General features: G+C 36.9%; 1 protein-coding gene across 2 annotated transcripts in view; it reads left to right on the forward strand.

Moving 5' to 3' along the window:
* LOC121425424 (AT-rich interactive domain-containing protein 5B-like) overlaps positions 1 to 11224 on the forward strand; it is a 30704-nt gene extending 19480 nt beyond the window's left edge. For both annotated transcript variants that reach the window (XM_041621471.1, XM_041621470.1), the window contains 7 exons: positions 2143 to 2449; positions 3531 to 3767; positions 4598 to 4698; positions 5606 to 5831; positions 6238 to 6388; positions 7264 to 7447; positions 7964 to 11224. In XM_041621471.1, coding sequence (XP_041477405.1) covers positions 2143 to 2449; positions 3531 to 3767; positions 4598 to 4698; positions 5606 to 5831; positions 6238 to 6388; positions 7264 to 7447; positions 7964 to 9922 — 3165 coding nt within the window. In that variant the 3' untranslated portion in view covers positions 9923 to 11224. The remainder of the gene's footprint in view (positions 1 to 2142; positions 2450 to 3530; positions 3768 to 4597; positions 4699 to 5605; positions 5832 to 6237; positions 6389 to 7263; positions 7448 to 7963) is intronic.
* The last annotated feature ends 2554 nt before the right edge of the window (positions 11225 to 13778 follow it).

Consider the following 13778-nt stretch of genomic DNA (forward strand, 5'->3'; position numbering starts at 1 on the left):
CATGCACGACTGGATACATGTTAATAAAGAGCAATTTATGCTGGTAGGACTTTTGCTTGAATCATGTATCTCAATTTATTATTCATTTAACAGTTTTGATGTCATTGGCTTTAATAGGTGTGCAATAATAATGTGGAAACATTTATTATTGTAGATCTATATCATGTTGATAGTACTCACTAGATATAGGCCAAAGCCACTAAAAGGTTAAATATTTGAGATAAAAGGTTAAATCTGTGAGATTAAAGTTTAATATACAATTCTAAGGCTGTTTATATGGGTCATGAGATTCATACTACAGTGTAAATGTATATAATGTGCAGTGCTTAAAGGTCAAATCCACCCAACAAAAATGTTGATTTGAATAAATAAAGAAAAATCAAACTAGCAAAATGCTGAAAAGTTCATCAAAATCGGATGTAAAATAAGTTAAAGCTTTTCTTATTTCTCACAAAACGGTGATATGCACAACTAAAATGAGAGTCGATGATGTCCCTCACTCACAATTTCTTTTGTTTTTTATTGTTTGAATTATTAAACAATATTTCATTTTTTAGAGATTTGACAATAAGGACCAACTTGACTGAATCATATACATGTAGTATTAAACAATGCACATTCCACATGTTCAGGAAGGAATTAATCGTTGTTTGGCTTGACAATGAGGAGAAAAATAGGATATTTCCTATTTTATATAATGAAATACAAAAGAAATAGTGAGTAGATGACGTCATCAGTCTCCTCATTTGCATACCCACCATGATGTGTATATGACTGTTTTGTGAAATTAAGCAAAACTTTAAAAGTCATAACTTTCTTATTTTACATCCAATTTTGATGAAATTTTCAGTGTTGTGCTCGTTGGATTTTTCTTTTTGTTCAAATCAATTTTTTGTTGGGGTTTGATATACACATTTGGAGCTATGATGTACATGTGCAACATTAACCAAAATTGATATCTGGCATGTGGCCATTACAACTGTAGATGGCGCTATCTAAGATAGGAACAGGATTCATGCACTCCGTGTATTGATGCTTGCAGAATAATGGATCACATACACACACAAAAAAAACCCCTAATATTTCCAAGAAGTTTCTATGACTGGAGTTCCAACAGGCAACAGATTTATTCAAGCAGCTGTTTATTTCTAAAGAAGCACAAAGAAAGAACGGCAGTTAAGACCTTTTTGATGTCCGCCTTCGAAGCCGCCAGTTTCAGTGAAGAAATCCGAAACGAAATTTTACGAATATCCATTTGGATCAATTTCCCATCTTTTTATTAATAAACAAACAGAAATTTGTACGCATGACAATACATCAACAACCAAGCACTATTACGCTGAGATATTTGCCCAGATTATATCAATTTACCTTTAATTAGGGAAAAAGTAAGACTTTGACTTTTACTGAAACCCGATTTTAACACTTCCGATCGTTTGCGGCAAAGGAAAATTTCAAATGTGGTCGATGGAATATTGCTATTCATTATTGTATATGCCAGATGAGTGCCCGCACATGCCCAGTTGAGGAAATTTGAGTCATATTTCAGGACATGTTGCATAGTTTATTTTCGCATGCCTCCAAATTATGTACTACACATATAACCAGACCAGATGCGGCGAAAAAGTAATTATCATCACAATAGCATATTTCCCTGTATATATGACCTATAGCTATGGAGTGACGCGGGAATCTTTTGTCTACACAATTGCAAGAGGTGTTGACCAAAGTGCATGCCTGACATACTTTTTGCTGGCAGCTTCGAAGCTTGTTCAAAGGGATTTTGTTTGCTGTTACTCCATCTCATTTGAACCTCCTTGATATTTAAATACTTGCTTAAGTTGCTGTAATTCTCAAAATCACAGCAAGTATTCATAATAGAAAATGGTGACAAAAGAGGGAAAATCAACCTGGCACCCCCCCAGGGGGGCAGGGAAGATATGATACAAAACAGATAATTCTCTTTTCTCTCGTCACACAATGAACATTGGTAAAGTGTTTTCCAAATTATGCAAGAATAAATATTTTGGTGTCAGAAACTGTGTTGCCTTCATAATATCATACATGTAGTGTTGACAATTTTGCAATTATACGTTTGCATCCTTTAATTTTTATTTTTGATGTACAATCTAACTTTTTCAGGATGAGGTAATAGCGGTGAACGGCAAAGCCATCATGAGCATTGAAGACCTTCTTGACTGGGTGATCATGGAAGATGTCAGGTGGATCGATGGTTTCCCGACGATCTGCCCCTCGGAACCTCCCTCAAGGACCGATGAGGGACAGGGTGCACCCTCCACAGCCACTACAGAGGAACTGGGCGAGGCATCGAAGGACCAGGGCGGGGCATGTGAGGACCAGGGTGTGGTTGCTAAGGATGGAGATGCATCAGAAGACGGACCATCGAGCAGGTTGCGGACTAGAGTCGACTCCAGCTCAAAGTTAAATGGTCAGTGGTCATGCATTGTTTGCAAGAATGAAATTGATTGTATGTGAATGTACATTACATGTACACCTACATGTAGTCTCAATTAAAAAGCAAAATTCTGTAAAGTTTATATTTATATGAGAACTTAAGATTTTGATCAGTCTCAATGGTTGGTGGGATTACTCTGCAGATATGTAGTATTACAGCTGACCAGATTTCGCATTTCTTAATAATTTTTGCTGGCTATATCATGATTAATGGACTTACATCATGTAAGAACCATTGAATTTATATTTTTGAAATTATGATTGATATTGATTTTGACAAAATTGAGGTGATTACACCTCTATGTCTGCAAACCCAATTGGATACATTGTACCACTTAGTGCAAGAAAGGATCACCAGTCATGCGTAAAATCATTCATATCTTTATATGAACAGCTTCATGAAACACCCACCTGTAAAAGTATGCAGCTCTACATACCGGTACATAAATGTTCATGTACACACAGTTACAGATTATTTTGCTTATCATTTTCAATGCACTCTGTGTACTACATATAGAGAAATGAAAGTGAAAAGTGAAAATCATTGTACCATTTTTGCAGGATGTACATTCAGTTCATGTATGTATATAAAATGAGTTTTGATAGGTCAATTTATGTGTGTACATATAGCTAAACATGAACATGTATTATACTAAAATGTACAGTGTGAAAGTTACATGCATGTATGAAAATAACTCAGTGGTGTACAGTATCCATGCAGTATTGTAATATACTATTGCAATTATAATGAATTAACGGGGCTGGGATGGGATGGGATGTTCATTCCTTTATTGACTATACTGATTGTAGATTTCACTTAGATTTACATTTTCCCATGAGTAAAAACGTGTGATTATACTTGATTTTGTTTAACCATGATACTTGTTCGAAACTCCATTGTGATCAAATAGACACAGAGACAAAACATTGGCAATGCTTTACCACAGAAAATTATTGAGCATTTCTCTTTGAAAATCTATGAATAATGAAAAACAAATACAGTATGAAAAATTATGAATCATGACTAGTATATTTTTCAAATCCAAACATTCTAGAACCCTGCAAGGAGGCGGAGAAACAGAATCTGATGGTCGTCAGCTATCCCAGCTACTGTCGTTACCATGCCAACATGAAGAGGATTGAGAAGCAAGGAGACAAGTGGCATAGTAACCCCCTCCTGAAGGCCCTAGGGCTCCTGTCCATGCCCCACCCTAACACCAAGCTGCTATTCTGCCGAGATGAGTTTGATCATCCTATTATGGAGGAGGACGAGAGGTTGTGTGAATATACAGGTAAGAAGTCTTTTGAAATTGAGAAGTGTAATGGAACAGGCATCAAGTGTTGCCCCCCCATTAAATGTCAAAATATACCAGAATGTTGCCAAAGGGCCCCTATGATGAAATATGGGGGTGGGGGTTTTTTAACAGAAAATCTGGAAATATTTGTTTCTTGATACAAGTATTGTCAACCTCCTCTGTTGACTTTTCAAACCCTGATGATAATGGGGAGCCCTTCATAAAGAGACAATATTTGAAAGATGTCATACAGTGTAGCCTGCATAGGCCAACTGTCAATTAGTCAATAATCATCCATAAAGTCAACACAATTTTAGACCAAAATGTGGAAAATATTATTTTCATCTCCTATGTTGAATTTCATGTTGAAAAAGTCTTACAGCGTTCTGTTGTGCCAAGAGATTTGACTGATGCAGTTTACTGTAATTCCATACCAAATTCAATTTGGTGGATTTACAATATGGTGCACCATCTATTGGTTGCAGTTAACAGGTACAGTGCTGGTGCTTCAAAAATGAGAACCATATGGCAAGAATTCACCAAAAAACGGTCTAGGTTTCGCATACGCGTGAAAATTACTCTCGTACCTCTTGGTCCCTGATAAACAGCATAGCTGGTCGAGCTGCATCGGCCAGCGCTGAATGATCGCATGCATGTATTCACTTTAGTGCTTTCACATGGAACAGATGTCGTCTTTTTATTCCCATGATGCATTGCGAATTTCGGCCTGTTCGATGCAACTGATAGATCGCGCACCGTGTTGCGAATCCACGGAATTGTATGATATTCTAGTATTGATGTTTCACAATTTTTATTGTATTTTGCAGCTCCCAAGCTTAAAGGAAGACCAAGGAAAAAGAAGGTCAAATTAAAAGATGATGATCGTTACCAACCTCCTAGAAACCACACCAGCTCTAATAATATACAGGTAATCTCTACCAGACCAGACCACACACCCACACACCCACACAAGTTTGCCAGATAAGGTTTGAACTTGGAATTGATTGTGAAAGAGGAGATTTCTTGTGTTGAAATCATGGAAAACTTAAAGAAGATCTCAAGGCCAATATATGATAATATATATTTTTAAAAAATCACTGATATAATGCTAAAGTCTGCCAGTCTATTGAAACATCTTAGCACTCCAGTGTGCATTGGTGATAATAAGGAGATTAAAATTTAATAGAATAATCATGGAAGAAGTTGCACTACCTTCAATCTGGGCATTCAAATTTCATATCCTGTTCATTGTTATAACACAATGGCTTACCCTGTGTGATTTTAAAGTCAGAAAAACATTATTTTAGTATAACTCAGGTGAGAAAAGCTATTTTATATCTTTATAAAGAGCAACTTTTGCACAATAATAACAAAGACTCTAAAAATTAATTTGCTGAAAACAGTAAAAAAATACATGTATGGTTCATCATGATTTCATCCAATCTTGACAGTTAATTTTGTCTTAAAGAAAACACACCATATTAAAGCTGAAATAAGATGTATATTACTGTAAAGCAAACTAAAATATTGATCAAATGTGTTTAAAACTTTAAATTTTCTGGCCCAAATACAGTTTTATGAGCTTCAACTAAAATCAAACAGTTCCACATTTTGTGAGTTTGTGGTGTTGAATCACAGTTGTAATATATTTGACAATTTTCAAAGCAGTGACTTGATTTCTTTTTCTTTTGCATTGCATTGTTGTTCTTTGTAAAGATCTATAATAGTTTGTTATAGTTTACTGATAATTATGTGTATGTAATCAAATATACTGCATTCTGTTTTTAATATAATTATACATGTAATATCCTCATCATTTTTCTTGACTGAAATAGAACAACCTCCTGCTAGCTAGCAAGAGGTCACATCGGGTCGGGTCACGGAGGTCAAGAGAGCGGCTAGATCCTGGACTGAGTGGTGTGGACACCCTTGCTCAGTTGAAGGCGGAGTTTAGGACGGGTAAAGTGACGAGTGAGGAGCTCTTCTTGACGCACCTGTACAAGTATATGAAGGATAGGAACACTCCTATCGACAGAGTGCCACATCTCGGATTCAAACAGCGTAAGATGAAGTTTAGGAATTCAATAATTTCAAATTTGCACTTTGAAAGGAGTGGAAGGAAAGATGTTTAATGTAATATTCATGTACAAAAGTAGTGGTTGTGTTTTGGATTGAACTCTGAGTTGTCCCATTGATACAAACAAGTAGTATATAATTGCCAGAAATATGCACTTTATATGTGTAATTGTAAATAACCCATGTAAACTGAATGGTACGAAGGATTTTTTATGCAAAAGTAAAAGAGAGTAATATGTTAGTGTAAATTTTAAATGATGTATTGAAGCTAAATGTGAAACCTCAAAGAAAAGTATCCTTCATTTTATTGGAGTATCAGTACTTGTATTATGATTTGGGCTTGACTTTCCAATATATTTGTTATCTTTCCTGCCTTTTTTCCCCCCTGCAGTTGATCTGTTTGCCTTCTTTGAGCTAGCAGTTAAACTCGGTGGATACAGGAGTATCACATCACAGAAACAATGGAAAGTCATCTATGATCGCCTCGGTGGTAATCCTAACAGTACCAGTGCTGCAACTTGTACCAGGAAACACTATGAAAGGTTGGCGATGATAATCATTTTAAAGCTTTAAAGAATTTATTTTTATTGCTTGAGTGACTTGGCCTCATTTCTCAATTGTGGGGAAAATCTATTTTTTTTCATGACTATATATGTATTTTAATCCTATCAATCAAATCCAATGGGAGCATTTATAATGGTGCATTTTTCTTGCCATTTCAAGGCACTTTGCAGTATACTCCATGAAATATACACTTTGTATACTCAACAGTGACAATATTTCAAGAGAGAAGTCAAAGTTTATTAATTTTTTTCAAATCTGAGCTGAGTATCAAAGAGGGTTATTCAAATTGTCATTTTTGTTTTAAAGTTTTAGATACTAATAAACTGTGTGTTTCTACAGAGAACCATTAAACAGTATTTCCCCGCAGCGTAAGTATCCAGAATTCCGGAAAACTTCCCTGTAGAAACAGACATGGTGCGGTTTATTGATAAACCGCATCCTGCAAAATACGGTTTCTCATAACCACCTCTGGGAGGTGGTTATTCCTGTGTTAATCTGTTAAGTTGCGATGTGGAATGTGAGTTAATCTGTTTATTCGCTCTGTAGAAACAGGTTGGTTTAAGGGCAATATGGCTTTTTGATTCCGGAAAAGATAAATTGATTTTAACAATTCTCTGTAGAAACACACCATAAGATGGCATTAGTGTGCAGATACATTCTATGTTTTTAATAATCCACACAATTACATGGTATTTTGGGACTCAAAAGCAATTTGTTTAATCATTAGAAATTGCTGAATAATCGAGACTAATAGTAGTGTGGATTAAATACTGAATAATAAATACTCAGTCTGTCTTTACCACAAATGCAGGAGCATATTCCACCATTTTCTCTCATTTTCTTTTTTTTTCAGATTGCTCTTTCCATTTGAGCAACACCTTCGTACGCCAGACAAACCTGCAGAACAGTATGCTTTTAAGGACAAGAAAAAGAAGAAAGATAAGAAGGAGAAGAAGAAGTCAAGAGTAAAACATGTTCGGGAACAACTTCAAGAACTAGAGGCATGGCGAGCAGCAGAGAGGAAAGCGCAAGAGGAGGTAAGTCGAGTATAACAAGAGTATTATAGCTAACTGATGAATGGTAGTGGAAATTCATTATAATTTGGTAGATTTGTTAAGCGAAAATATTATATATATTTTGATTTGTGGTAAATCTTTAGTGATGCGGCAGTCAATGCAAGGATACTTACAGCACCCAACCCAATACTCTTTCATCTGGAATAATGTATTTGCTGGTTCTTGAGTTGGCGATGCTAGTGTGACAGCCGCATATTCATCTACATTTTGTTTGTCAATGCATGCTAGAAAAAATAGTCATTTACTGCTCTTGGTTTCCTGTTAAGTATCCCCCCACAAAAAAAAAAATTTGATAACTATTATAGATCTTTCCCCAAATGTATATTGTAATCCAGTATGATACCCTTGTGAGATTCTTCACTTGTCATTTTCTGATCAGGTTTTTTTTTATCCATGATACATGTATGTCTCTCATTTTATCCATAGATGTATTTTGCCCTTACACTTGGTGACATTATTGTTTTCCTTTCCCTGTAGATGAATCGGCAGCTAGAACAAGCGGGACTGAACAGTGTCGTTATGAGAGAATCAAGTGCGTCTGTGTCAACAGTAACTACCACAGTGCCTGTAAGCACAACCTCTGCAACTCCATCTGTGATTGTCGGCAGAGAGGTGAAGCCTCCAATGACTGTCAACGGCACACCCATCATGACCATGCCACCCATCATGCCTCAGACATCAGTAGTTCAGCTTCCAGGAGGCCACCTGTTCCCTCATCAACTAGGTCTGAAGAACATGGGTCAAGTCATCCTAGCCATACCTCAGGTACCTGTCATAGCAGCCACAACGGTACCTAAGAAGGAGAGGGAGAGTCCAGTGGTAGGCCACCAGGCTACAGAGGATCAGAAACAACCTTTGCAGCAACAGAATGCTCCTCATTCGCAACCATCAACAGTTTTAGATAAATTGAATAGTGGGACATCACTGGTGAAGAAGAAAGAACCAGCAGTGAAGCGAGAGGAAGCAGTGGCTATTAAAAGTGAGGGAACACATTTAGCTATGAATAACTTGGTGGTCAAGGAAGAACCTGGTGCTCTTGACCAGTCAGGACATCTTAGAGGAATTGATAGTAAGCGTATTCTTGCAAACCCTGTGAACAATCTGAACAATGTCACCTTGGGTGAACCGAGGATAGGCAGTCAGGAAAGCCTCCTTTCGAGGCCATCAGTGATACAGCACACACATCACAAAAAGGTGAAGCTTGAAAGAGATGTTCCATCTGGGTTAATCAACTCTCTTCCAAGTGCTGTGCAACCCAATGACCTCATCCTACGTAATATGACAAAAGACAAATTTGCAGCTGAGCACGACCACTACAAGAAAGTGGTTGCAGAAATGCCAGGCCTGCTAGGGGCTGGGCCACGATTGCTATCGCCCTACATGACTTTCCTTCCACAATCTCCTCTCCTCTTCCGCCCTCCAGTAGACCTCAATAGCCAAACTATCTTGAGTATAGCTCCAACTCAGGTGACAAATAAACTAAGCCAGCATGAATTGGATGATTCTAAAAACAAATTTCATTTACCGGACTCAACTCCTGTCAAACCACCAGTTTCTTTGTTGCCGCCGGTACGTTCTTCTTCATCTTCATCCTCTTCCTCATCATCTTCTTCTCGCTCTGTCAAGTATGAATCCTTTCCAGAGCAGGAGGAACCTTGTGACCTCAGCATGCCGAAAAAGCGGAGGAGGCATCCTGAAGATACTCATGATGATGAGATTCACGAGAAGCGTAGACCAAGTGTAATTAGTAATGCGAACTTGCATTCCACCACCAATGTGATGAGAGACTCTCCGGTACACAGATTAAGAACTTCTGATAAGAAATTCCGCAAGCAATCTGCATCTCCCCTGTCTCAGTCACGCGAGCAGCATCCACTGCATTCTTCCGCATCACCACACTTGTCTCACCCGTCTTCCCTAACGGCTTCATCCTCAATACTGGGTATGACACCCAAAGTCAAGATGACACCTAATCCTCGTGGCTCCATCACTCAGGGTATCATTGACCCAGCCACCAATCAGCCCCATCCTTCCCTTTTACACAAACCTGCCATCGACCCATCCAATGCCCCCACTCCAAAATCCTCAGCCCATGATCTTGCCCCCCCACGTTTGCCTCTGGACTTCCCTGCAGCTCTGAGTCTTCCAATGGCTGTAGACAGCACAGGTAAGCCCCTCCCACCCCTGACCGATCTCAATCCTTTTGCTAGATTCCCAATGCTCCCTTACTACCCCATGCTTCCACGCCCTCCATTCCTCCCAGCTGGGTCACCGTTGCTTCCTGGGCTTGTCCCAGGTATACCGACCAGTCAGGCAGAGAGTATGCTTCAGCAGGGGCTACTCTTTCGCCCTCCATTCCCTTTTGCGCCATCGGTGCCTTATAGTACTGCACAGCTTCCTCGAGACTCCACCCAGGCATCCTTGTACAGAAGCTAGTAATAGTAGCCCTATGTACATCTTGAATCAAGCTGTGGGGATCACAACTGTGCTCCAGGGAAATCATTGAGGAGAAAACAGGATTTGACTGCACATTCTTGCAGATTCATATGGTACATATTCTTCTGAACTATTGTGGGCAGAAGTTTACTGATAAGTTATCGTTATCTTGTATTTTCATTTGTGACCAGTGAACTGATGATACCTGTGCATGACATGGGAAATTCAGAATGGGTACCAGGCATTGACTGGCATTGTAGGTCAAGTTGATAATCTGTCTAAAGTGAACTTTGCGATCCTTATGCTCCATGGGAGCACTAAGTAGTCAACGGGTTGATCCCATCTGTACGTTAATGTCTTTGCTAATTACTGTTGTCCTCATTGTATTTGGCCATGGGCCGAATGTACAGTACAGCGAAACACTGCCATAAGTTCATCAACATCTTTTGGTCAATTGCGCATCAATATTGTCATGTCCGTTCTCCAGTTGGTTTATTCATTGGTCAGTTTTTGTTTATTTTTGTAAGTCTTCCATCATGTGCCTTGTAAAAAATTTATATTTTTGCACAAAAAATTGAGTATTTTATACATTATCACAAAGCCTTCTTCATTCACTTGATAGTAATATTTTTCATATTTTGTTTCACATTTGATTCGTTGAAAGTTTATTTTTGGGTATCGTGGTTGGTCCATCTGTGTTGTATGTGTGTGTTCGAAGGTGACATTTCATGTCATAGCCATTGTAAAGTATGTATGTGTCATCCTCTGATGTTTTGTTGATCAATTGTCATATTTGTCATGTTGCTGCGATATGAGTATTGGGTATTATAAAGGTGTATGTCTTATCGTTAAAAGTAATTGACATTTTTTTATGCAAAATTTGCTCTTATCTCCTGTCATTAGTTAAATCATTGCAATTTAAGTGGAATATATATTGAGAGAGGAATCAAAACAGCTACATGTAGTACATCTACGAGTACCAGTAATTAACATACTTGGGCAGGCACGTTCTGTGTTTACATTGGATGGCAAAAATTACCATTTTACTCTCTTAATTTCCAGTATAAGGTGGCATTTAAATAAAAATTCATAGATAATCATGTTGATAAATAGTTCACCATAAGAGAGTATATAAAAGCGAGGTCAGTATTTAAAGTAGATCTACTTTGATTTTGGTTATACCATCAAATGAACATAATAGACTGTAAAGTAGTCAAATGTGTTATTGGTGTACATGTATTTGACTTTTGGAAGAGTATTATGAATGTGAGGAAAAAATGATCAAGATTCGAACGATTACTTCAAGATTAATTAATTCAGGTTAATACACGCTACCTCTGTTAAAGTAAAAAGTAGGAAGACTAATTTGGAAATATTTTTCAGTTACTACCTCTGAAATAAAAAGTTAAAATCAGCAGACAATTTTTTCTAGATAGATGTAGGCAAATGAATAAAACAAAATGGTAATTGATAAATTACCTAGCCATTTGTTTATACTATTCATCACTTTTCAAATTATTTTACTCCTACATCAAGTCTATTGCTGCTTGGAATGTAATATCAAGGTTTCAAGAATTAATCATGAAATGATTTCTACATGTGTAAACCCCAGAGCACACTATACTATCTGTTACAATCCTATTTTTAAAGAACTTGTAATTGCACTTGATTTGAGCATTCCAACCTCTAAAATCTTAACAATTAAAGGACAAGTCCACCACAACAAAAACTTGATTTGAATAAAAAGAGAAAAATTCAACAAGCACAACACTAAAAATTTCATCAAAATCGGATATAAAATAAGAAAGTTATGACATTTTAAAGTTTCGCTTATTTTTAACAAAACAGTTATATGAACGAGCCAGTTACATCCAAATGAGAGAGTCGATGATGTCACTCACTCACTATTTCTTTTGTTTTTTATTGTTTGAAATATGAAATATTATGATTTTCTCGTCATTGTCATGTGAAATGATGTTTCATTCCTCCCTGAACACATGGAATTCCATTATTCTAACATTTTGTGCTTCAGGCAAGAAGGTCCTAATCATCAAATTCGTAAAAATTGAAATATTGTATAATTCAAACAATAAAAAACAAAAGAAATAGTGAGTGACATCATCGACTCTCTCATTTGGATGTAACTGGCTCGTTCATATATCTGTTTTGTTAAAAATAAGCGAAACTTTGAAATGTCATAACTTTCTTATTTTACATCCGATTTTGATGAAATTTTCAGCATTGTGCTTGTCTGATTTTTCTCTATTGATTCAAATCATCATTTTTCTGAGGTGGACTTGACCTTTAAGGTTCTGAATAGTTGTATAAATACTGAAATCTAAATCCAGTGAATTTCTAACCTCTCTGTAGGAATAAAGGCAAATTCAATTTCAAATTGCAATGACGTCATCATCACCATCACCTGCGACTTGAAGCCAGTTTAGACTTTACTCCAGCCACAAGGCTTGCAGAAAAACGGAATTATGATTTTAGTATTCATCGATATATGCCGAACTTCAAACTTTTATACTTAATTATAAAAATTGCGTTGTATCGGATCTTGAAGTGTGCAGTGGGCTTAAAGCATTTCTAAATATTTCCTTTTTTAAGGTTTAGGAAAATGCTTCACTTTTGTGCTATCAGATAACAACGGGTGCTTTATATAGTTCAAGGACTTGAACTGGAACAGTACGATTGAGGTCCAATCCATTTTCTAGGATAGTGTTAATAAAAATAATAATGTAGGATTTGTATAGGGCACATATTTCCAGGAATTTCTTCCTGCCGCTACCCATTTACCTCACCTAGGTCGAGTGCAGCACAGTGTGGATGAATCTCTTGCTGAAGAAAAACACACCATGGCTAGGATTCATCAAGACTTACAATTATGCAGGCCTTAAATTTGTATGTTTTTAGAGATTTCTAGGTAACGGCAGAAATGAAAAAAAAACTGTAAAAGAGCAAATGTCTAAGAGACACTGGTCATTAGAGCAATCAAAGCCATGACCTTGCAAGAATTTAAACCTGATTAAAAACAAATCTTGATTTTTTTTATCGACTCATGAGCCCTTATAATGTTGTTAGTTACCCTCATGGCATTCTTAACCATAATAATAAAATGGCATTTGGTCAATCCACAGATATGCTAGTGGCATAGCCGAGATGCAATATGGTAGTCACATTTTGGAAAGAATTCCTTGCAAATTTTAATAAGCGATCGATCGGTATTGGACATCTATTCATATGAAACAACTCCAAATTCGACCACGAAACTGTTCGAAAGCAGCATTATTGAGTCTTTACAGTTTGGTCATTATGGCATCGCAGTATGGCTCTTGTTCTACACTATTATAGTTTAGGTATCAGTGAGATGGGAATGATCGAATATTATTTTCACTCTCATTGTCTTGCCATGTTGTTTTTACATGTATGCCCACTAACTTGACATGTTGTAATGGCTCTCTTTGCATGAAAATGATTGTGATTTCATCATTAGTTTAGTTCCCACACATCCATAAATAAATCATAGATAACACTGTATGAAACAACAGTTTCATACAAGTGTTGTCATCGCTAGGTCGTTAGACATGGAGCTGATTCACATTTCTGCTATAAAATTGTCTGTTCTTGAAAGTAATGCAAAATACTTTGGAATGTCAAAGATTAATGGTGTAAGAATGTGCCAGGCACTTAAAAATAAGGTAATGTTTATCCTCCAATAAAATCTAGTCAAAGCAAGCCGATTTACCGTAGTGCTAGCATGTAATTGGTTTATCCGTACGTAATGAATTATTTGTGATGAAAAATATCTTAGTGTTGTGTAAAAGTATGGCTTTAAAGTGGTGATTCATTTGAA

This window comes from Lytechinus variegatus, chromosome 12, assembly GCF_018143015.1.
Source record: "Lytechinus variegatus isolate NC3 chromosome 12, Lvar_3.0, whole genome shotgun sequence".
Taxonomy (NCBI): Eukaryota; Metazoa; Echinodermata; class Echinoidea; order Temnopleuroida; family Toxopneustidae; genus Lytechinus; species Lytechinus variegatus.